This window comes from Diorhabda sublineata, chromosome 7, assembly GCF_026230105.1.
Source record: "Diorhabda sublineata isolate icDioSubl1.1 chromosome 7, icDioSubl1.1, whole genome shotgun sequence".
Taxonomy (NCBI): domain Eukaryota; kingdom Metazoa; phylum Arthropoda; class Insecta; order Coleoptera; family Chrysomelidae; genus Diorhabda; species Diorhabda sublineata.
In genome coordinates this window covers 11,182,506-11,207,256 of record NC_079480.1, presented here as the reverse complement: position 1 = coordinate 11,207,256, position 24,751 = coordinate 11,182,506, and the positions used below count along the sequence as shown (strand labels likewise).

Below are 24,751 nucleotides of genomic sequence, written 5' to 3'. Positions count from 1 at the left end.
CCATAGCAAAAATTAAACCAGTATGCAGCATGCCGGGAATTAAATATTATTATTAGAGTCATTTACAGAATAAAAGGCACTTTCCAGTAAATATACCCTCAAATTATTGCGGAATGCCGGAAAGAAGATATCGATTTGATTTGAATTGGCAAGTGATTGTGCATTTTTTTGCATTGTAAAATATTGAGCGCTTAATTAATTCTGAACATGGAGTAGGTGGGTAAAGGTCGTGCTCCGCGTTCCTAAGTGGGTAGCCGTTCAAAGATCTTTCAAAAATTGGAGAAGAGTGTTTACGAATTAGGCAAACGGATTCAAAGATGAATAAGGAAGGAACAGTCAGAAGACGTTTCTGCAGTGAGCCCTGCTGTTTAGTCCGAGTAAATATCTAATAGCTCTTTTTTGTAGTTTGAAGATCCGCTCAAATTGAGACGCACCACACGAACCCCAGAAAGAAAGGGCATACCTGAGATGCGACTCAATAAGGGCATAATAAACTGCTATTTATGTAATATTGACTTATGTCAAAAGACGACGAATAAAATTACCTCTGTTACAGTCATTAGTTGGAGAAATAACTAAGATCATAATAATGTTTTTCTGTAACTTCGGTATTTATACCTTAATCATTAACGCAGTTATTAATTTTTCGTTTTATTTCGTGTTCCTTGAATTTTAAGAAAAATATTCGCTTGTAATAAAAATTTACGAATACGTCATCACGCAAACCTTGAAAAACATAATATGTAAAACTGGTTCATTAATTACTGTAATTTTTATCAAAAGACGATTGCATGCTAATTAGTTATCAGCGAACAACACAAATGATTTAGTGAAATGTATAAAAAAAAGCCAAGCACATCAATCCACTTAAAACTATACAAAAGTAAAATAATAATATACTAATTAAATATATTAGTAGAGTGGGTGAGCCCGGAGATAGTTTTTCTCAAAGGCTATTAAAATATATACAAACTTTAGTCTAAAATCACAATTGGTAATCTATTCCGAGGTTTCCGGGTGAGATTACCATAACATAAGAGGTGAAATTACTATTCTTAATTTTAGCATAGTTTTTGGTTTAATTTTTCGCAGCGTTTTTTCTCTTTAACACATTTAGAGCACATGTCTTCAAATTCCATGCAATTTTCGTGTACCCAGATATGACACACCATGCATTGTCACCACTTCTCGCAGAAAACTTTCTCAACATCCGCGACAGTTGTTCTTTTTATTTATCTTCTTACACAAAGTTTCTATTGTTAATAAAACGAACTATAATTTGGTTCAAAATACAGTTTAACCGCGAATTAAGAACAAAACGCATTTTTCAACATGACTTCCAGTTTTTGAGGACAAAAATTCATCAGTATTTGAAATTTTGGCCCAAACCTAAATATAGTTATTCTAAAAATATAATTTTACCAAAAAACTGTCTTAAAATAACTTCTTTGAGGTACAGTAAAAATGACAAATTTCTCTAATTCCTCACTTATTTTGGATTAAATAGAAATACTAAACGTAGTGAAAAATTCTATCTTCAACTTAACTGTGAGATATATCTATTACGCTTAAAGAGCAAAAATGTTTAATACATCCACAACGCGTCTTGCGTTTGCCAGAATGCGTTTTGGCTGTTCTGATATAGTAGCCAGAACCCGAAAGAAATAATTTTGGATTTACAAGACGTCAGCTCACATAATACAATGCTTCTTATTAATAATCATTTGGTAACAAAGTAGTACAGCACTCATTATTTGAATAATTGTTAATGACAAAGTTTTTATATATTATGTTTTATATCCATATAGTCAATAGTTAATATAACTAACCTAACCTAACTGCGTCAAACATAAAGTTCAATGCAATTCAAAATGCCACAACAATTCCTCATGCAAAAACAAATAGGTGGATATGCAGCGAAGATTGATTTTAGTAATATATTTTTTTACATTAAAACGAATGTTAATAACTTAACTATAAGGATATAAAACATATATAAAAACGTTGTCATTTATTTAAATGAGTGTTGTACTGTTTTGTTACCAAATGATTTATAATAAGCAGCATTATATTAGGTGAGCTGACGTCTTCTAAATCTAAAATAATTTCATTAGGGTTCTGGCAAACGCAATGCGCACTGAATGCACGCACTGAACTGCTTTAAACGGCCACTGGCTGTTTTCGGTCTTTGAGCGTACCATTTCTACGACGATTTATCCCTGTACTTCTCTCGCGACCTACATACAACAAAAGAGTTTTCGTTTTTATTTTCCTTCGATGTTCTAGATTTTCTAATGCGCTTGGAAAGAGTAGCATCACATCTACGTTATCATAATAAAATTGTTTAACACGCAAATGTTGTTCAAGCTTTGAAAACTACCGGTAATCACTGGGAATCAAATCTGGGGAATTTCGAGGATTCTTGACTAATTCAAAGCTTGCCTGAGGCAAGATAGCAGCTTCCTTTGATGTTTACTTCTATCGCCTCACTTAATTTTCTCACAAAGAAAGTGAAATTGCACAAGGTTTAGAATAATATTTCCATCACACTATTGTTTAGAAAACGTTTAAAATGATCTAACAAAATGATGAATGATTAACGGAATGAGTGATTTTTGTATTGGAAAACAAACATATATAAACTGAGGATAAAGAGGAAGTATGAGAAAATGTTTACTTGAACTGCCAGCCGTTACCGACCCCACATGGTATTCGTAAAATAAGTCATCATTCATCAAAAATCGGTCGTACGTATGACTCCAAGTATAAAATATATCCCTCCTATAATCAATTGTACCAAGACTTGACAAGGGATGAATGTACTGGCAGGTTGGTTTTTTGTGAACAAATCCGTCCTCCGAGAATTTTGATTTTGTGCTTTTTTGGCGATGATTCTACTTTTCACATAAATGAAACATTAAAACATGCATAAAATTCATCATTACTTCTCAAGAAATCTGTACATAGTTAAAACTAATAGCAAAAAGAAGTAGTATAGAACATGTTATTGTATTCGCATGAATGGTTCACGTATACCTTCATTTCCATGAGAATTTGCAACTATTATTTCGAAATAATCTATTTAATATACAATCGTATTGTTTTTAGTTGTTGTGTATCACGCAATTTATAGGGTGTGAAAAACATCTCATCGGTATTATATATTTTCTTAATTATTTCGGTATTTTCCTGATCAACCCTCACTACTTGCAGTATGTTCATACTCCCATTAACTAAACCAAGACAATCTTTCGCTTCATATTTGTCTATACATTCACGAATTCTTTTTGATAGGTATTTGAGGTAATCTATGTCATCTGTGTCATTTCGCAAAAAGTATGTGGATTTAAGCATTGCAGTATTTAATTATTGGCACATGTTTTTCTATGTAATAAGCAAACGGGAAGTTTCGAGGGGTGTTAAATGATTCCAATTAATCTATTTTCATCTAGTCGAGAGTAAGTCGTGATCCTTATTGAGTTGTCACATGTTAATTGTAACTTTGTCGTATATGGACAGCTCAATCTACAGATTCGGTATACTGAAGGAACCTAACAACTTTTTACATTCAGCAGTTGATAGTTTTTCAAAAAATTATTTTTCGCTTACCAGAGGTAGAAATTCCTGTAAACTGGAAGATGCTTTGCTCCAAACCACCTTTTGGTATCTTCGCTTTTGTGGATTATTTCAGATGAGCGATTCCCGCCCACTTAACACTTATATGGGGATAACAATGGGGGATGGGGAAAACCTTTTAAGCTAGAGATTTGATACTCGCTCAATCAATAAGTGAGGGAGATTTTACTAAACTTCCAACTGGACACTGATATGATTGAACGCATCGTGTGGTCGTAGTGCGCATATCATTTGAAGGATGTTTCGTCTCCAACGCTGACAATGGAACATTGACCTTGAAAAGTCGGTTATTTCGACCCGCGTCAAAGGAGTGCCTAACCTTGGAACGAAGTTGAAACCAACACTTGTTGTACAACTACACACACTTCTTGTTCTCTCTTGTGTTTTGTATAAAAAACTAAAGTTGCCAGTATCATTCAGTTTATTTTAAAAGAATCCATATCTGTTGTATATTATTCATTACTATTCCACGTTTTCATTTCTTTAGGTAAGTTTATGCAAGGCTCCAACTGTGGCTAGCATCAGAAAAGTACAAAATAAGGAATTAGACGAGTGCAAAATAAATAAATCAGTAACAAAATAATGTAAGCATGTCGGTATCTGTTAGAAAACAGTAATACAGAAATTGTACAAAGCTAGATGACTAGCATAAAAAGCTTCTTGGATAGGAAGCTTAGGTAACATCTGCATTTGCTGTAGATTAAAGCAGTAAGATACACCATAAGTAGAATTCTTCAATTCAATAATGAATTCTTCAGCGGACAGTTTACAAGTTCTAAGTTATGTAAACCAATCCGTTTCTAAAGGCATTATCTACATTTTCAAACGAGATTTGTTGCAACTATGACACACCATGCATTGTCACCACTCCTCGCAGAAAACTTTCTCCACATCCGCGACAGTTGTTCTTTTTATTTAACTTCTTACATAAAGTTTCTATTGTTAATATACCGCACTATAATTTGGTTTAAAATATAGTTTATCCGAGAATTAAGAACAAAACGCATTTTTAACATGTTTAACAGTTTTTGTGGACAAATATTCTAAATATTCGAAGTTTTGGCCTAAACGTAGTTATAGTTATTGTAAAACTATCATTTTACGAAAAAACTGTCTTAAATTAACTTCTTTTAGCTACAGTAAAAATGACGAATTTCTACAATTTGCAACTTCATCAAATATTCTGTTTTGACGCAGAGCTCCTCACTTATTTTGTATCAAAGAGAAATACCTTTACTTTACTATTTGGCAAAGTTATCATTTTTATTTTCCTTTAAGGTTAATACATTTTCCCCATCGTTTTCATATCTTTTCTATTGCGCCTTCATCACATCAATGCGCATGTCATCGACGAATGTTTTGACCCCAACGTTGGCATTGGAACATTGGCCATGAAAAGTCGGTTTTCTTGACCCGCGTAGATCGAAGCAGTATGATACACCATTAGCAGGTGAATTTTTCAATTCAATAATGGATTATTCAGTGTTTCTAGCTATCTACCTTTTTCAAACGAGAGATTCAACTTTAAGATGATTCTGTTTCTCTTGGGCTTCCTGATTTCTTGTGAAAAATACCGTCTCTAGAAACCTTCATGTAATGATGACGTTTACAGGGCATTTCAAAGTCTGCAAAAATTAGTTTCCCCCAAAAGCCTTTTGTTTTTGTCTTTTGGTTTCATTTTCAATCCTTCTTCTGCTCTCCGTACTTGCGCGGCCACCAATTCATTTGTTTCCATTGTTATTATTAATTAAGTACCTTTATTAACACTAAAATTAAAGTTCAAAACATTTCGGCAATAAACACACCGGTTGAATGTTTATTTTCAATAACAGTTGAAAACAGCGCTTTGACAGAATAATGATTTTTTTTGACATGTTAAAATCCATTCAACCCCTTTTTGTTCTCAAATAAAAAAATAATGTGTTTTGACACAAACGAAATATGCCAAAAGCTGCGTTTTGATTTGATCGACCAAAAATCAGTACAGTTGTAATAACAAAATACAGCGTTTAGATTTGAAACGCTAAAATACCATCTATTTACAAGTATTTTTAAGCACTGATTGCCATCTATAAGTCGAGAACTGAATTTTAGTCTAATACTGTGTTTTGATTTGGAGCTTCTCTACTTTTTCGTGTATTGATATTACAATAAATAAGAAAACAGGAAATCTATAAAGTTAAAACAGTTTATATTTTCATATTCATGTTATAGAATATCTATTAATTCATATATCAGAGTTGTCAGAATCTGATATTTTGATAAAAATTGTGATAACGAAATTTTTTAAGAAAAGACATTATTCATAAGAATGAAAGATTTATTCAATAGTAAATATAAAGTGTTTCTAAATAGTTATATATGCAACAAGTGAGTAAAGTAATACTTTTTTTCACGAGTAGGACACTGAAAAAAAGTATTACTACGAGTGGAAAAAATTACTTTACTCACGAGTTTCATACAATTTTTTTTTCTACGTCTGTAGAGTTGAAAAAATTCGACAAAACTTTCATCAATTTTTATTTTTTGTAATAGTAATTCTAAAAGTACAACTGTGAGCATTATTAATTTGAAGTTAAGAAGAAGTTACATTACTATTGATACTTGAATTGGCTACATTTAACGAGTTCAAAGAAATAATATCGTCTATAGTTGTATTAGTATTTATTGGATTGTTGGTAAAATTTTCACTGCGGAATACATTTTGTTTTATATTGAGTCGTCTTCGTTACCCTCCGCAACTGTGTTGGATTTCCACCCAACGTACTTGTTTAGTTGAATTATATCACCACCGGAATCCACTAATAGAAACGCCGAAGAGCGTCGAAATGTATGCCCAATGTAGTTTTTTGGATTAGGTAAATTCAAATATGTTGCGATAAGCGAGGGAATTTTTGAAAAGGTATTGATACCTACAACTTGGGTTTTGCATTTTCCATTTCTATACTGCAAAAAGAAATGATCTGTTTTGACAATTTCGGGTCGTTCGTTTTTATATTTTTTATAAATTTTTAACAAGTTTAATCTGTATATTTCACCAATAACAGTAAATCGACGTTGAACATAAGTTTTTGTATCAGGTACTCTGATAATTAAAACATTTCCGGTATTATTAATATCGATATGCGATTCCGAATATTAAAGCAAACTGAAATATGTTACAAATAATATCTAAGCTTTCATTAAAATTTTTTGCTGTCTTACCTAATGCATTAGATAATGGTCGTTTGGAGCTTGCAACAGAAACTTATTAATTTCTTCACGGGCAAGTGCTTGGGTTTACTGACAACTAATTTATTTTTCAAATTTGCAATGAGTTTCGAGTATTTACTGATGTCTACGAAGTTATTTACTATTAGGGTGCCTTTCAGTTTTGAATAAGTCGGCTAAAGTGTTAAAGACTTCCACATTTTGGATTTAGTTTCAAAATAAGCTAATAACACTCTTTCTGTGAAGCTGTTTATACCATTTTTAGTACGCTATTCCATAAAAGAATTATATTCCTTTAAATTCTGTTCACTGGATTTCTCAGAGAGAAAATTCATAGTCGCTGCTGTTGCAACATCTTCTGGTGTGCAGTTTAAACTTTCTTCACTATTACTCTCCATCACTAATAATAATACTACTCTCCTTTCAATTAGACCCAAAACGGATTTTCTTGAACGAATATCAAGAAATAAAAGTTTGATAGTTCGGTGTGATAGTTCCGATAGATCGGAGAATCCAATTGCGTGAAATAATGAACCGCCACGGTACTTTTTTTCACGCTTTTTAACTGATACAGAAATTACATTCTTTATGAATGCAAATGTATAAAAAAAAAACGCGAATATAATAACGGACGTAGAAAAATACTAATTATTGGATTCCTAATAAAAAAATTATAATCTCAATTACTTTTGGAACTGATGGACTTGATGGACATTAAAAATGTTTTCGAGTCTGCCCGATTGCACATTAAATCACTCTAATTAACGTTTCATTTCAAATTGGCACTTTTCCCAATTGCCTTAAGACGGCTATAATTATACCTCTGCATAAAGGAGGACATAAAAATCAAGCATAGAATTATCGACCAATTGCACTCCTTCCCACGTTATCTAAGATTATAGAAAGATTGGTCAAAAAGAGGTTTATATCATATATATATATATATATATATATATATATATATATATATATATATATATATATATATATATATATATATATATATATATATAATATAAAATACTTATTACCTATCAATTTGAGCTTTTAAGTAACAAATGCACGAATAATGCTATATTCTCTCTCCTAAATAATGTCTACTATAGCCTAAACAGCCTTCACTTCCCTACAAGAACTTTTTGTGATTTTTCTAAAGCTTTCGATTGTGTTAATCATAATATTGTAATCAACAAATTGCAGTATCACGGTTTCAGGGGAACACCTCTCGCATGGTTCGAGTCCTACCATACCAACAGAAGTCAGCTTGTAAGAGTTGATACAACGATGTCTTCTTGCAAGCCAATAGATTGTGGAGTGCCCCAAGGCCCAGTACTAGGCACTATTTGGTTTCTTCTGTTTATAAAAGTCATCGGCCACCTAGACACCAGTGGTAAACTATGTCTATTTGCAGATGACACTAGTTTCTCAACAATTCTGACTCGTTGCACGACTATATTTAGTCCACCTTCAGAATTAGTCAAGAGCTCAATATTTTTCAATCCAAAAAAATGCGCAATTACTTGCCCATTGAAATAAAATCGATATCATCTTTTCCCACAATCCGCAATAATTTGAGGGTATATTTACTGGAAAGTACCTTCTGTAAACGATTTCTTTTCTAATAATAATATTTAATTCTGGACATGCTGGCTTAATTTTTGCTATGGACTTATATACTAATTATTACCTCTTACTATTACCTATAATTTTTTTATTCATTGTGGTTTTTTTCTGTATATTGAAATTTTATTTTATTAGTTCTATCTTTATTTAGTTTGTTTTTTAGTTTTTACAAGCTTTTGTCTAAAAATTTTTTGTCAATAAAGCATTTCTCTCTCTTTCCCTCTTTCTGAGAAATAGACAGTCCAAACAACAAGAAACCCTACAGTCAGGAAGACTATACTCCTTATTTCATCCAACAAAAATTAGAAGTAATACATTTTCAGAAAAAGAAATGTTTTTTCATAAAATGATCGTATTATTCTTCGCCTTTTGTTTGGTATTATACATTCACTTAGCTTCTTTTGATTCAAATAATAAGTTCTAGGGGTGTTTGAAGATCTTTTGTAGACACATTGTATATAGTATGAAATTATTGGAATGTGTAATTCGATGAGGATTTGATGTATTACTTCCTATGACACAACTTAAAACCGTACGGTAAAACTAATTTATTTTTAACTACCGTAAATTACATGAATTTTTATAACCAAGGTAATCTGACTAATGATACAGAACTTGATGAGTAGGTATTCTTCATAGCACATGCCCATTTCCTTATACAAGTTGCTACTTTCAGTTTTTTGTATATCCGAGTTTACTAAACAAATCGTAGTTTGACATGCAAACTAGGTGAATGTCAGAAAATGTGAAATTGATTACATCACATCTCATATTTAATGATATTCTAATATTAATGAATAATTTTTAAATCGGTTACGTTATCATCCAAAAAGTTGCTACTAATTTGAAATTAAGATGACGGGCGCCTTCACATATTTTTCACATTTACATTGAAGTGAATGTTTAGAAACTAATGAAATATAAACCTGTAATAGTTATCTATGTATTAAGAACGAAAAGTGATACATTATTGTTTGAAAGTTAGTCCATCGAAAGCGATAATATCACTTTTTTTCGTTATTCATACAATATTTTTTATACAATCATTCAATCAAATTAACTTTTATATAAATTATTCGACAATCAAAGAAGACGAGAAAATGATATAAAAAATTAATACTGAGGAAACGAAGAGACGAAAATTATGGAGAAATATTAAATTGTAAACGTGAAGTTTGGAATAGATACGAAGTGAACGACAAAAATATGGAACACATTCATTTAAAAATTTAAAAATATATGTATTGAAACATCAAAATAAAATCTTCATTTTTTAGCTCAATAAACAAATTTTCTTATTGCCTATCAGACGATATTGAACTTCCACTATCGTCAACATTTATAATAAAGGGCCCAACTTCCAAATCAATGACACATTTTGGTGTCAACCTTTTCCTGGACATGTTGAATACACTTTTTCCACTTATCAGGTGAAATTCTCTGAATAGCTTCGTGGTCAGATCAAGTCAATGGGATTGAGTTCACAATAGTAGGGCGGTAATCATAAAATGGTTTTATTTGCCTGCTTCCTTTGTTACCATTGTTGAAATTGTTGGAAGTTTCCTCGTGAGGTAAGAAGTATTGTCTAATACGAGAAAATATTTCTCTTCAAACTTAGGTTTTCGAAAACCAATTTTCTTTCGTCCCCGGAAAGGTCAATTTCCTCGTGATTGTCTCCGTTTTGTTTTCGATTCAAATACCCATAAAGTATCTGGCAGAAAACCTGTCTCTGCACTTTTCCTAAAATTTCCTAACCTAACCTAAAATTAAATTTTTCCTATAAAACCAATCATAAAATATACTATTAATTGATCTCTCTTAAATTGTAATTAATATGGAAATTATCTAAGTTAACCCAGTAATGAATAATACTAAAACATCTTCTTCTTTCTCTTTCAATAGGACCAGGTCCTGTTCAATCCTGTACATTTGGCACCCTTCCTGGTTCTTCCTGAGAAGCTGAACTCCAGCACTCGTACCACCTCTTTGGTGGTCTGCCTTCAGGTCGGCGTGTGTTCGGTTTCTGAGTTTTAGCCCACTTTGCACATCTGTCTTCTGGCATTCTTTCTACGTGATCCCTCCAGAAGGGTGACTCCCTTGACGGTTCGCAGTATTTTCATCTCTGTGGTTCTCATTATTCTTTTTGTTGTTGATGTCTCCGCTCTGGTTTCTTAGGCATATATGAGAATAGGTCTCACACACGTTTTATAGATTCATGCCTCCTCTGTCAGGTTCTTTTGACTAGATATATTCACTTTCGGGTAATTGAATCTCCGCCTACAGAGTCGTTGGATGGATAGAGTAGTCCGAAGGCTCTGTGGCCGGTCCCAAGCCCGGATAAAGGAGGAGGGCTTGAGCAAATTATGAATGGGCAGAAAGTAAGAGGGCTGGTAAATCAACTGTATATGTAGATGAGAACTGAAGCTTCCATGAACAGGGGTTTCTAAACCTAGAATGAAAGGCTAAGGATCTAAATCTATTATGTACCCACAATTATTTTTTCCATATAGGCTTTTATAACCAATTGCTACGAACTGTGGATTGTTATTAATTGAGAAGACATTATATACCTAACGTCATATCAATAATTTCGTCAAAAAATTGAAATCGAGGTTAAAGCTTTCGACAAAAGGTTACCACAAAAAGAAAAGGCAATGAATTTGTTTATAATGTAAATTTAATATTCAAATAGGCTTTACTTATGCTTACCATTATCAAACACATACATTCCAAAATATTTATCATGATGTAAACAATTAATATAAGTTTTATAATTCTCGTTTCAGGTGGTAGGAGTTCAACAATATCCAATAAGACCTCAAGTAGCAGATATTAACGAAAATATTCTCTCAACTGAAGTTATCTCAGAATCGGTTTTAACCGACGATATTATCAAAACAACTGGGAGACAACTAGAAGATGTGCTCAACGATTTTCATAATTATTGTAATAATTTACATATTGGTAAGTCGAATACATTTAATTGAAATGAAAAAATTAATAAATAAAATGAAACTTCAAATTACTACTATAAAGTCGAGCTTCTGACAGAAGGGTGACTTTTCAAAGGCTGATATCACAACGGAGATTGTATTGTAAGTTTTTATTATGTGTTTCTGATGTCATCTGTCGAAATTCTACATAAATCATACGGATAGATTAGTTTTCTTAAGAAATATGGAAAAACCATGTGTTAATCGTTCGTTCAGTAGTAGAGCGAGAGTCATAAGGTAAAAGTAGACAAGAGATATCCATACAAAAGTAATGATGGTCTTAGTCTCACTCTATTCGCCTTCAAAAAAGGAATACGAAGAGCAAGACACACTTAGGATCAGACCAAATCAAGACCGAATAGTACAAGAATTATGCTAGACTTAGACCCAGCATGCAAGATTCTTGAGGTGTTTCGTGTTTTCTATCTATATGCGTTTTTGTATTAAACTTTTGTATTGATAAAAATATTGATATAAGCTCTATTATTGTAATTGTGGCCTATACTTTTTTCCCGGCGAAGGAAATGTATTTACACATTTACGACAACACATTACTTCGGATTGGGTTCCTTCTTTCGCACTTTAAGCTCTCTATAACTTTAAATATCTAAATTTCCTGATGTTAATCAAATTGATTTAAAAATAAAAGTTTTTTGGTTCATTATTGGAACTAAAAAAATATATTTTGCTTATGGTACAATCTATTTTCTGTAGAGTACGTTCCACATATAAGTGAGGAAAAAATTTACCGTTCGTGAGGCAAATCGTTGCAAATTGTTCAAGTTGTAATATCATACGAACAAATTTAAATTACGTAATCTACATGTTAAAATTTGTCACTGCAGTATATCTTATTTCTTAATCTTATCTTTACTTCAAATAACATAAATAACTATTTAATTTTGATTTTGGAAAATCATCTCCAATAAAAGTTTCCCACAAAAGTGCAACACCAAGACCATGACCATGACCTGTAACTAGACTATGACCAAAACACTACAAAACCAATACAACACATGCGGGACAAAGACTAACCGTCTTACTGAATACACCTTTTACAACACCACTGCACCAACACTCATTACATTACACTGTCTGATGCGCGTGCACTGTGCAGTTCATCTTCAATCTCTGAAGACGATAACTTGGTTATCGAATCGCGCGTCAGACAATTTAATCGTGAGTGTTGGTGTAAACAGTGTGTTCAGTATGAATATCACCAACGGTTCCAAAAATTCCAACTTACTAATCGTCTTGGTCGAACATTTATACTTCATAAAGATCGAAGTATCTGAAATCACGATGATTGATCTACTCCAGAAAGTTGATGTAGAGAGAATTTAAGTGATAAAGAGTTTTATTCTAAACATAGTAGAACAATCGATAAAACCGAGAAAAATTGAAGTCAATATTATTCCAATAGTGTTCCGACCTAAAGAATGATTTATAAATGGTTCTCAGGTTTGCACATTGATGGTTCTGAACGTCTAACAACATCATAATCTGTAACAACTTCATTGGTTTTTGAGATTACTTTGTATAAATGGTTGTTCCAAGTATGTGTTCTATTAAGGATCTCTCCTTGATACTTCAGTTCATTGGAAAGTATCAATTGAATTCCATTAAGGAAGGGTGAGCATACACGAGGGTGGTCCCAGAAGTTCCTGGCCTGCTCTAGAGATGGCGTTAGTTGCTTCAAAAATACCACTGTATTAGAAAGAACACAATTTATATAGCATTTGTTTGAAGTTTGAAGACGATACGTTGTTTAGTATTTGTTAGGCAGCCATCATTGGTAGATGTTTTCAGTGAATTTGTAAATTTGGAAAAAATTGGTCATCGTTATGTGATACGATACTTTTATTTGGAAGGCATTAGCCCAACCAATATAAAATCTGAACTAGATTCTACTCTGGGTGAGACTACTCCTTCGTTATCAATAGTACCAGCATCGTAGTGGTCGACCAAATGAGGTGACGACTCCAGAAATGTTGAATAAAATCCACAAAGTACGGATCATCGCATTTTAACTGAAAATTTAGACATGAGAAATATATGCGCAAGATAGGTGCTCACAATGGAACAAAAACAGTGTCGTGAAAATGTTGCCTTAGAGTATTTGGCAATGTTTCACAGAAATAAAGCCGAATATTTGCACTGTTTCATATCCATGGATGAAACGTGGCTCCATTACTTCACACCGAAACAAAAGAACTATCAAAACATGGATTGAAAAAAAAGAACCGGCTCCAAAGAAGGCAAAGACCGTTCCCTCTGTAGTTAAGGTCATGGCGTCGGTTTTTTGGGATCCGCGTGGGATAATTTTCATTAACTATCTTCAAAAAGGAAAGAGTATCAAGGGCGAGTACTATGCAGACTTATTACAACGTTTTAACGAAGAAATCAAAGAAAATCGGTCGCATTCGGGTAAGAAGAAAGTATTGTTTTACCAAGACAATGCACCAGCTCACACATCCGTTTTGCAATGGCCAAAATTAATGAATTTAAGTTTGAATTGCTACCTCGTGCACCATATTCGCCAAATTTCGCCCCGTTGGATTATTTCCTGCTGTCAGACTTCAAAAAATGGTTCGGTGGTCAAAGATTTTTCAACAATGAAGAGGTGATGTCGGCAGTTACCTTGACGATTCTTATTATAAAAAAGGTTTTGAACTTATTAAACATATCTGAGAAAAGTGTATGTTCAAAAACAAATATATTTTTTTCCAAAATGTTCGTGTTTTCTCTGTTTGGCCAGGTACTTCTCGTATTTGACTTCCCTCTCGTTGTAAATGGAATTAGTGTTTCTTAATTGGGGTTAATAGATTGGTGCTCTTCATCACTCCAGTTGTGTGTGTAGGACCGTCTGCATCCTGGCAGAGATTGCGCCTTCATGCTTTTCTCTTCAAATTTTGTCTACTACCAATGACCACATTAGGGGTAGGCCGTGAAAGTAGAAGCGTTTCTGTTTACTTCTCCCGTTACTATGTACTGGTGTAGTATTGATAAGACCCATTTTAAAATTTCTACTTCCCGTTCTTGTAACGCCCTTTTGATGGATTTATGTGAAGTATTTTTAGAAGCGCTTCCTATGTCGATGGAGGTTTTAATATGTTTGCTGTCAATAATCTTTTCTATGTATGTTGAGTAGTCGGAACAATAGACTTTATACTTCTAGAATCTGACAGTTTTATCTCATCTAAGTACATATTATAAGATGACAGTAGAAGTTTATGTTGATTTATGTATGTGGTGTGAACAGGATGGCATGAGAAATAGTATTTCTCACATAATTTTGGAATTGGATAAGCTGATAATTACGTTGCTTTTGTCAGTTATTAATAAGGTAGATATTATAACATTTATTCAAAATTATTTTTTTCTTATTTTAGATCCACACAGTTCTGGATTCCGGATAGTCACAGATGGACAATTACCTCTACGACAATGCCTTCATCCAGAAGCGTGTAGAAAAGATATAGATCTGCCGACATATTACAGCACATTCCATGACCTTAGGAAAGAAGTAGCGAAGTGTTTGGGAAGAATGGATGATATACCCCAAACTGTTTCTTCCATGTTAGAATGTATCCTTTTTATAAACAAAATTAACCAAAACGCAGTGAAAAAAGAACGATCAAACCAACTGAAATATATTCTACTGATTCCAATATTGATTCACTAATATTTGTAAAAATTAAACTTCGTATATACGAAGCTCTTTTGAAAAATATGTGTTTTCCTCGAGAATACTATTAATATTTAAAGAAAAAAATAACTTTTATCTATACAGGTTACACCATAAATAAATATAGGGTGAGTCACCTGTATTTATATGGTTTCTAGTGGGCAAACAGGGACATTTTAAAAAAAAATTTGTCATGGTAATATGAACATTAGAGACGAGAAGTCACAAGTAAAAGCAAACCAAACACACAAATTTTTAAATTGAGCGACCTATATTTGATCACTTATTTTTTTAATAAGGTTCCATGTACTGAGGCTTTGTTGTTCTTATTGTTTTTTTTTTCGAAAACGAAGAGTTGACCTAGAGGTGTACTACCAATGAATCCATTTAATTTAGACAAGTGAAGCTCATAATAGTGGTATGAACACAACCGTTTGAACTACAAATGTGTACTATTTTCAGTCTGCGCCCTTTTCCTTTTGGTGGATTAGTAGAAAAAGCCTGTTTTCGATTTGAAACAGTTTCCAAAATTTATTAGGTGTTGTTCCCTCAGTGATCCATTTATACTCCTCAGATTATTTCTTCTCCATACTACAATATCGTTTCTTTCTATTAAAATAGACGGTAATTATCTAGATTAGGGTGCGGAAAGCATCCCTTCAGGTACTTTTTTGCATTTAAAGAATCAAATAATTGTAATGATTTGAAATGAAATAAATAAGCGATGATTCTACATACAGTTTGGATATCTATTTTATTGTCGACCACCTCATCAACAAAAAATCATGGAAGAGTTTTCGATAACAGCAACCCCTACTTGTGATTGGATCTCATTTTGTAGAGAAGTATGTAGGTTAGGTTAGGTTAAGTTAGGTTTCAACGATCAATTTAAATATTACAATCACTGAAAAATCATTACAATTATTTGATTCTTTAAACGCAAAAAAGTACCTGAAGGGATGATTTCCGCGCCCTATATATACATATTCTTGTTCAGCGTAATTTTCTGTATAACATACAAAAATTTCAATGAAATCGATGGGGTGTAACCTAATCTAGATAATTACCAAATAGACTATCTGGAGCATTTTTTTCTGCGTAAGCCTATTTCTTTTAAAAGTTTCCATTGTGTGCTTCGACTCATGGTAATCCTTATTCTGGTTCTTTGTCTACTATGGGAAATTCCTTTTTGGAAAAAAACTTGTCAGTGTGTGTAGAACGATCATCAAATCGAGTCCTATATCACCTGTTGCCCAAAAATCAGACAAGTTTTGATGGTTCCCATGAAAAACACCTGCTAGATACAATAAACTTAAAAATGCTCGTAATTCAATATTATCAGAGTTTCTACTATTCCGATAACTGAAAATTTTTTGTTTCATACTCTCTATATATTTATTTATATTTTCAACGATAATACTCAAAATATTATCGTCGAAAATTAATTCCCTGCACTTTTGTATACTATTTGCATTCCGGCTGACTACATCAAGCAATTTGACTAAAATATTGTGTGGTTGTCTCGGTGTTTGCCTCCAAGGCGTTTTCTTTCTAGCAAGTGCCGTCTCTAGCTGCAAAATTTTTTTTCAAAAACCAATTGACTAAGGGAGAACGTTAACTACTAATATAGTATTATTATCTCCTTCGTCTTCAATTTCCTCATCTCCATCATCGCCCTCGTGCTCATTATCAGAGCCGAAAGACCTAATTTCGACATTATCTTCAATGTCCGATTCATTCGTTTCTTCTAAATTGTCATTAGAAAACAGAATGTTTTCATAAATTTTGTCAAAAGCCAATCGATTTAGTTTATCAATATTGTTAAATTTATCAAATCTATAACATATTCTATTTCTATTTGTAGTGTTTATTGCATAAAAAAATCGAAAATATCCCTAAATGCTTGAAAACATACGGAACAGTCAATTAATCTAAAAGCAGGCACTGGACGCATTCTATAAATGTTTGTAAAGTGATAAAATTAACCCCATTTATGAACTCAAGCAAAGAGTGAATTGTCTTAATATAAATTGGAATGGGACTGCCAGATCCAGGCGCGACTAACCGAGGGTTAAATTAATTGTTTCCTGAATATACAGTTTAAATTATAACTTACAGTTTTTCACGCTCTATATTTACCCTATATGCTGAAGGAACTCAATATTCAAGGACTCCTTATCACCTGAAACATATTTCTTTTTCTGTTATCTGGAGAAACACCTTGTGCAATAACGCCGTTAATAATTCATAGGAACATTTTTTTCATGATTTAGTAATTAAACCCAATCTTTTCAAGACATGTATAAGAATTAGGTTCAATATTATAATAACGTTTTCGATACTAGTGTTTAAATTGTCTAGTCAACAAGTTCAAAAACGAGAAAAATAGAAATAAGGGTCCTAAAAATTGGGTTCGGAATCTAGAAAAATGTTTTTGAATTATCATTAACAAAATAAGATGAAAAAATATGTTATTTAGTTTTTTGTTAATAACTCAAAAAATATAAATATTGAATCTTTGAAAAAAGTTCGTTAATTTGACCTTGAAAATAGGGCTCCGTGCGGTTGTTACGCATACCGCCGATAAAGAGAGTTCATTAGACAAAATAATTTTTTTTTCTAACATAAAATATCATTTTAATAATTTTAAATAAATCTAATAACTTCTTAAAACTTAAAGAATCGAGCTCAGCATTTTTCGAAAAGTTATTCAATTGTTAACCAACAATATTCTCCCTTTGTTTAATGTGAAAACTGGCTTCGAGGATTGTCCCTGGCCCAACAAAGAAAACACGAAAGTTTTGGAAAAAAATATATTTATTTTTCAACGTAATCTCCTTTTAGCTACATAAACTTTTTCCAGTGATTCTCTATGAGTTACCCTTTTTATAATAAGAATCCTCGAGCTCCTCACAATAGCCTTTAACTGCCGACGTAACCTCTTCATTGTTAGAAAATCCTTTGTCCAGCGAACCATTATTTCAAGCACAGGAACAGAAAATAATCTGATGGGTCTAATTTTGGCGAATAGGGTGCGTAAGGGAGCAATTTAAACTTTACTTCATTTATTTTGATTGCAGATGTGTCAGCTGGAACAAAACTTTCTTCTTAGCCAAATGCAGCGGTTTTTGCTTGATTTCTTCGCTCAAACGTTGCAATAAGTTCGCATAATACCCACGGTTGATGGATCCATAGTTTTGATTGTTCTTTTGTTTCGGGCGTGAAGTGATGGACCCACGTTTCATCCATGGTAATGAAACGGCACAAATATTTGACTTTATTTCTGTGTTGTTTTGTTCTATTGTATTCAAACGCGGTATCCATCTTGCGCACAGCTCATTTCCAAAGTTTGAGTTAATATGCGATGTACCGCACTTTTGAAAATCCTACTATGTCTGCTAGCTCGCGCACTTTCAGTCCACGATCATCCAGTACCTCTTTGTTAATTTTCTTCAACATTTCTGGTGTCGTCAACCTCATATGGTAGACCACTGCGATGCTGGTCATCGCAGATTGTACGGCCTCGTTTAAACTCTGCTACCCAATATTTTATTGTTAATAACGAAGGAATAGTCTCACCCAGAGTAGAATCTAGTTCAGCTTTTATATTGGTTGAGCTAAGGCATCTCAAATAAAAGTATTGTATCACATAAGGATGACCAATTCACTGAAAACGTTCACTATTATTGGCTGCCAAACAAATACTAAACAACGTGGTGTCTTCAAACTTGAAACATATGCTGTATAGATTGTGAACCTTCTAATATATTTTTGAAGCAACTAACGCCATCTCCAGAAACTTCTGAGACCATCCTCGTATATATTAAAAAGTGCTTGACGAAGTTCCAATTTTATAGGCCAATTATTTATCTTTTATCCCATTATCTATACCAATGGAGATTAGGAAAAAAATTGATAGTTGAAAGTTGAATAACATGCGGTGCCTTGTTTTCAACGTCAAATTAAAATTAATAATAATGCACATAAAGTTCCGAGAATTGGGATTTTTAATAGGGAATTTTCTCCTGTTTAACATGCTTTTCACAAAATTGCTAGAACTAAAAATAACATTGTTTCAATTATGTTAACAATTACATTATTTCACCTGTACCAAAATTCTTCAAAAACATTTTTTTAAGAAGTTCGACATATTTTTGATATTAACCCTTATTAATACTGTTAATAATCTTACAAATCTTAAGAAATTCAAAATATATACCTTCGATAGAGACAACCAATAATACTCAATGCTGTACATAATGTTGCCTATACTTAATCGTATTCATTCTAAAATCTTCCAAACCTTACTTAACATTCGATTAATAGTTTTTTCATAAGGAACTACCAGAGAAGAAAAAAATAATGAATGAGGCAATTAGGCTTATGTACAATGAGTCCATTAAATTACGCATACCTTCTTCAGCCAACTAAACAGCGAAATCCGAAATATGTCGACTTCGATGTCAATTTACTATTTTTTTCAAAGAGTGATACAGCGTGAATAACCTTTGAGTCATTACGTCAGCAAAAATTGAATCAAGTTGGTACAGTGTGTACCAAAATGAAAACTTGATTGATAAAATACTGATTTTTAAACTAAAAAACCAGGAAGAAGAATCTGATTGCACTCGTTCTGAAATTGCAAAAATGGCGTGCTATGTAACTTAAAACCTGCTTTCGGAAAAGTCAAGAAAAAAAAATATACATCAACTCATATTGCGATTTTTTGGTGTAACACTAAAAAAACAAAAATTACACGGAAAATATTCTTTTTGCATATTTCTCGGAAAAGTCGAGCCTATGGAAATCATCAACGTTATGGTCTCATTTTTCAATGTTGAAAACTACCATAAATTTAAATTTAAACATTATTTCATATTTTATTTCATAAAAGTATTTTTTATTGTGATCGTAGATAAAATATTGTTTAATATTCGTGCATGAAGTATTTTGCGCACTCGTTCACAACTCATGCGCAAAAGTATCATTTCTTCCACTTATAATTAACTGTTATTTCCATTATTTTCAAGAAATTTTATAATTGAATTGCCAAAAGAATAGGAATGCATGAATTGGAATCAATTTTTGAAATTACTTCACTTTTTATTTCTTTGACTTTTTTATATGTTCTTCGTGATGTTTTATCTAGATTTTAGTTCTCTTTTCATATAAAATCGATTAAAAATAATAGGTGAAAATTTGACGTTTCATCCTGTTTTTTATCAAAATTTGAACTTTTATTTTTTTTTCAAGAAAGCGAACCGAAAAGCATCACTGGTTAACGTTAGTCGTAATAGACTCTCTTTTTTTTCCTCTTCACCTTTCTTCTAATTACTATTTGATGTGTACTTATTACAAAAACAACTAAGACCTTTTAATTGTTTATTCTCATGATTATCCACAAAAGACTACTAGATTTGTCTGAAAATTTGCCGACATAACACAGAAACAAGACTATTTAGATCACTGGAGCGTGAGAAGATGCGTTTTCTTGATGGAGAAACACTTTTCTTCAAAGGTGGTCGTTTGTTTTATATTTTCTCTCTTTTCCAATACTCTCCCGGTCAATGAAACCGTCTTGCATATTGACGCAAAATACCAGGCTCATTCTGATTAAACCACGTCAACAAAATCTGGAAAATGTTCTTTCGAATATGCTTATGTTCCAAATGCAACAACAAACGCGCGGATAGCTAACGTTTCTTCAGTCAGTATTGTCCTGGAGCCAGGTACCAATGCGTCAATTATTGCTTTTCGATTGTCAGCTACGAATCGGTGGCGAAAAAAAGTTTTTCTAGTCATTTTCTCTTATGTGAAAATAAATGAAATCGTAGTTTATCAATTTTGAAGAAAAAGCAAAGTCAGCTGGCATGGTGAATTATACGTCAGCTGGCTGCTGGATTATGATAAAAAATTTATATTTCCAATGATTTCCTTTCAACTAGAAATTTACTTGGTAATCGTTTATATGCTACGATGAAATGAATGAAAATTAATGTAGTAATAGAATGAAACTCAATAATAGAGGAATTTATTAATGAATAATTTATTGTACTATATTTTTTCAATAAATTAACTTTAATTTCTGAGTTGAATAAAAATAACAATGAAAATTTCAGTCTTGATGGTTATCTCATCACTCAACGTTGGTAACTGAATCTATAGCTTTGTTAGTAGGTTTTATACCGAATCAGTTTAGGGATCGATCGCATGCATAGTTTCAAAATTGTCGCTCGCGGGTCGATAAGTTCTGATTTTATAGTAACAGTTAAATTTTCGCGGGCCACACCAATTGCGGTTATTGATTCAGTTGTAGTAGTTCTTGGTCTTCATTAGAGAACTCCTTTCCGGATGAAAATTTATAAGATTGTTAACATGCTCTAGTGAATAATGAACAAAATCAGCTAGCTGTTAGTCAAGGCAAAGTCGTTGCCTCGCTGCGTGACACCTTTCAAGATACCAGCTGACGAACCTTCCAATGAGATACAGCAAGTTGATATTAATTTCTTTTCATGTTATGGTCATCTGATTTTGTTTTTTCATAAAAATATTGGATAATCTATAATTTGATTGGAAAACTTTTTTTTCTTCATGCGTAGGAGGCTGCCGTTACCTGCTTCACCTATGGAGTCGCAGTTGACGGTAAATTTCAATGTATTTTAGAAATTTTTTACTAATGGGACATGTTCATGAGAATCTGTCATTGGCTCCTGAACTAGTATATGTTAAATGTGATCTTTTGATATGCCGATAGTCTCTTCCATCTCCCCAGACTCAATCCGACAGTTATACAATACCATTTAGTGAGATTTTTTAATTATATAGCTGGTTTTCTTAGTTTTTTGCTTTAGTGAAAACACATGCAAAAATATATTTCCTAACTTATATTGATAAGTGCTGACATCTTCACGTTGAGGTCAGCAAATTTTCAGATAATTCATACCCTCATATTTGCTTGCCTTTTACAATATTACTAATTTTTGATCTATCGAAACATCGTGTAGTAACATCGTATTGATTGAGTAATTGTAATTTCGATGCTTGATTTTTCAATACACTTGATCATCTTGAAGACCATTCCATAACACTCGAAGGAGAGGCATGGAATAGGGATATTTGTATTCGGGATATGGAGGTTTCATGGAATGTTCCTAATATAGGAAAAACATCTTCTGTGGAAATAACATGTTGTTGTTAGGAAATTTTTGTTGTAGTTGTGTGAGAGTTATCTTCTAATGACAACAAAACTGAATTTGCATCCTCGCTGATTTTTGTTCGTCCAGATTTTGGAGCATTCCTAATGCTTACCATTTCATTAAAATTTTATCAACAATTCCGCTTACTTTGCTTTTAGCAATTGGAGGCGTTTCAAAATATGTTTCGTTAAATCGCATAGTCAGAGCAAAATCCTCTTCTATCTCCATCTAGTGTTGAGGATGACGAATTCACCCCACTTTAGGTCAGTTATAAATCAGCGAAATTCTCACCTACTATCAGTAATAAATTAAGACCTTCTGATAGGATAATAACAGCAACACAAAGTGGACAAGTTGGTACTTCTTTTATTGCAACTAGATGTTTTCCCTGGCAATTAATAAATGCTTCTTACTATAAGATGTGGTACACATTTAATAATAGGTTTGCTACACATCACTCGGATACACCACTTGATAAACGTCCACTATGAAATACCTGAATTTAACTGTCATTTCACCATGCGCAATTGTTTCGTCGGAAATCGTCTTTGAAAGCGCGTAAAGTCGTCTTTGGCGCCGTAACCTTATTACCGATAGAGCAACACTTAAGGCGGGTTCACACGTAGTCGTAAACTGGGCGAGAAATACTACTCGTTCTGCGCATGTCTCACGACTGCTTGATTTTCACGACCGATAATATACGACCTCCAGTTCACACGAATTAGTGTGTGAAAGGCGTGGCGACCAGAAACGAACCGCCGCCGCTAACATCTAGTTGTTCATGGTACATTTTTTATTATGTTTAATCATTGCTAAACAGGAAAGTGTAAAAATTGTGTGTGAACTTTCACTTGATGAATTACGTTTGAAAAATGTTAAAAAAAGAAACGTGTGTGGATTCGTGATTGGATAAAGAAATGAAATACTTTTGGTGCCACTAATAATATATATCGAGAACTATCTTTGAAGATCAAAGTGGATTCACTTCAGATTTTAATTTCCACAAATATTCCGCATCGGGATACAATTCCACAAATTGAATTGTTTGTTTTGTATTCATTTTGTACACTGAAGTTTTGAATGCTGATGTAGGAAATATTATTATTATATATAAATAAAATGTATTAATTAATAAATTATAGTAAATTTTATTATTTCACTCGTACAAAAATCGAAACATATACGTGTATATACGCTAGAAACTTCACATTTGGTGGAAGTTTCATGAATAAACGGGTCGTGTTCTCTCCAACATACAATCTGGAACTTAGTCGCAAATGGGCCTATAGAGCTTCTGTGTATTGTACCCCTTCAGAAGGGCGACACCTAATAGTCTGTCAACAAACAAGACGGAAATGCTCTCTTTTTATTGTGTTTATGTTTTGATCTTTTCGCGATTTCTAGTACAATAATAAGACCTGATTTCAGAGCATCTTCGCTCACTGTATTAGCTTTAGTAAACATGGATTTTTGACCTTGAAGTTTAGATGAAAATGTGTCGATTCTTATTTTTTCAGTGTAACAATCGGATTGTGACTAGTGATTCGTATCATAGTGTCTCCTTACAAACAGCAACTGTTCGATTACAAATCAAACACAATGGTTTACCTTTCCATTCTATGAAAAATTATGCAATTTCCCATTTAGACTCAAAAACTCTGCACTCACTATCAACTTTACGCTTTTGTGACATTATGCCAAAATCGTAACATATATGGAACTCAACACAACAATTATGGATATCGCACATGCACGACACAAATAAATGCACAATATCTTCCTTCACAATCACTACTTCGCAGTATAAATAAAATCCTTCTCCAACCGTATCGCTTCGATTACTCGGCTCAACTAACTCAAGTCGCACCTACGCACTCGTTTTATATGGTTAAGGAAGGTGTGGAAAATTCTATCGTTCTCGACAAAAATAATATATTTCCGCTTGCTGTTGAGAAATGGCGATACTGTCTTTCTCACAAAGCTTGTCTAGGCACGCGCTGCCCTTGAAATTACTTATAAACATCCGTAGACTTGAAAGTACGAGTAGAGGAATCGAATGAAGTCTAACAGCTCTAAAAAACATGATTCTTCTTTTTGTGACACATTGCGATCGCGGGCCTTATTGATGAGTGTTTTGATGAATTGCACAACATGTAAAAATTTTAATAACTCAATCCTCTTATTTTGTTGAATGAAAAAGTATGTTAGAATTTTTCTATTAGTTTTCGAAAATGTCTAAGGTATCACTAGCGACACACTACCAAAAACTATAATTCAAATAATTTTATTTTTATTTTTTATGGCATTTTTTTCAAGCCTATTCTATTAATTATTACATATCACACGACTTATTTTGAGACACCGAGTAAAACATCGACAGTAACTGTACGAATGTTAATCTTGAA

At 32.8% G+C, this 24,751-nt stretch overlaps 1 protein-coding gene across 2 annotated transcripts in view; it reads left to right on the top strand.

The window, feature by feature from the left end:
- Positions 1-24,751, top strand: part of LOC130446551 (RNA-binding protein fusilli) — a 199,712-nt gene that overhangs the window by 60,739 nt on the left and 114,222 nt on the right. For both annotated transcript variants that reach the window (XM_056782884.1, XM_056782882.1), the window contains exons 2-3: positions 11,256-11,433; positions 14,855-15,049. In XM_056782884.1, coding sequence (XP_056638862.1) covers positions 11,256-11,433; positions 14,855-15,049 — 373 coding nt within the window. The remainder of the gene's footprint in view (positions 1-11,255; positions 11,434-14,854; positions 15,050-24,751) is intronic.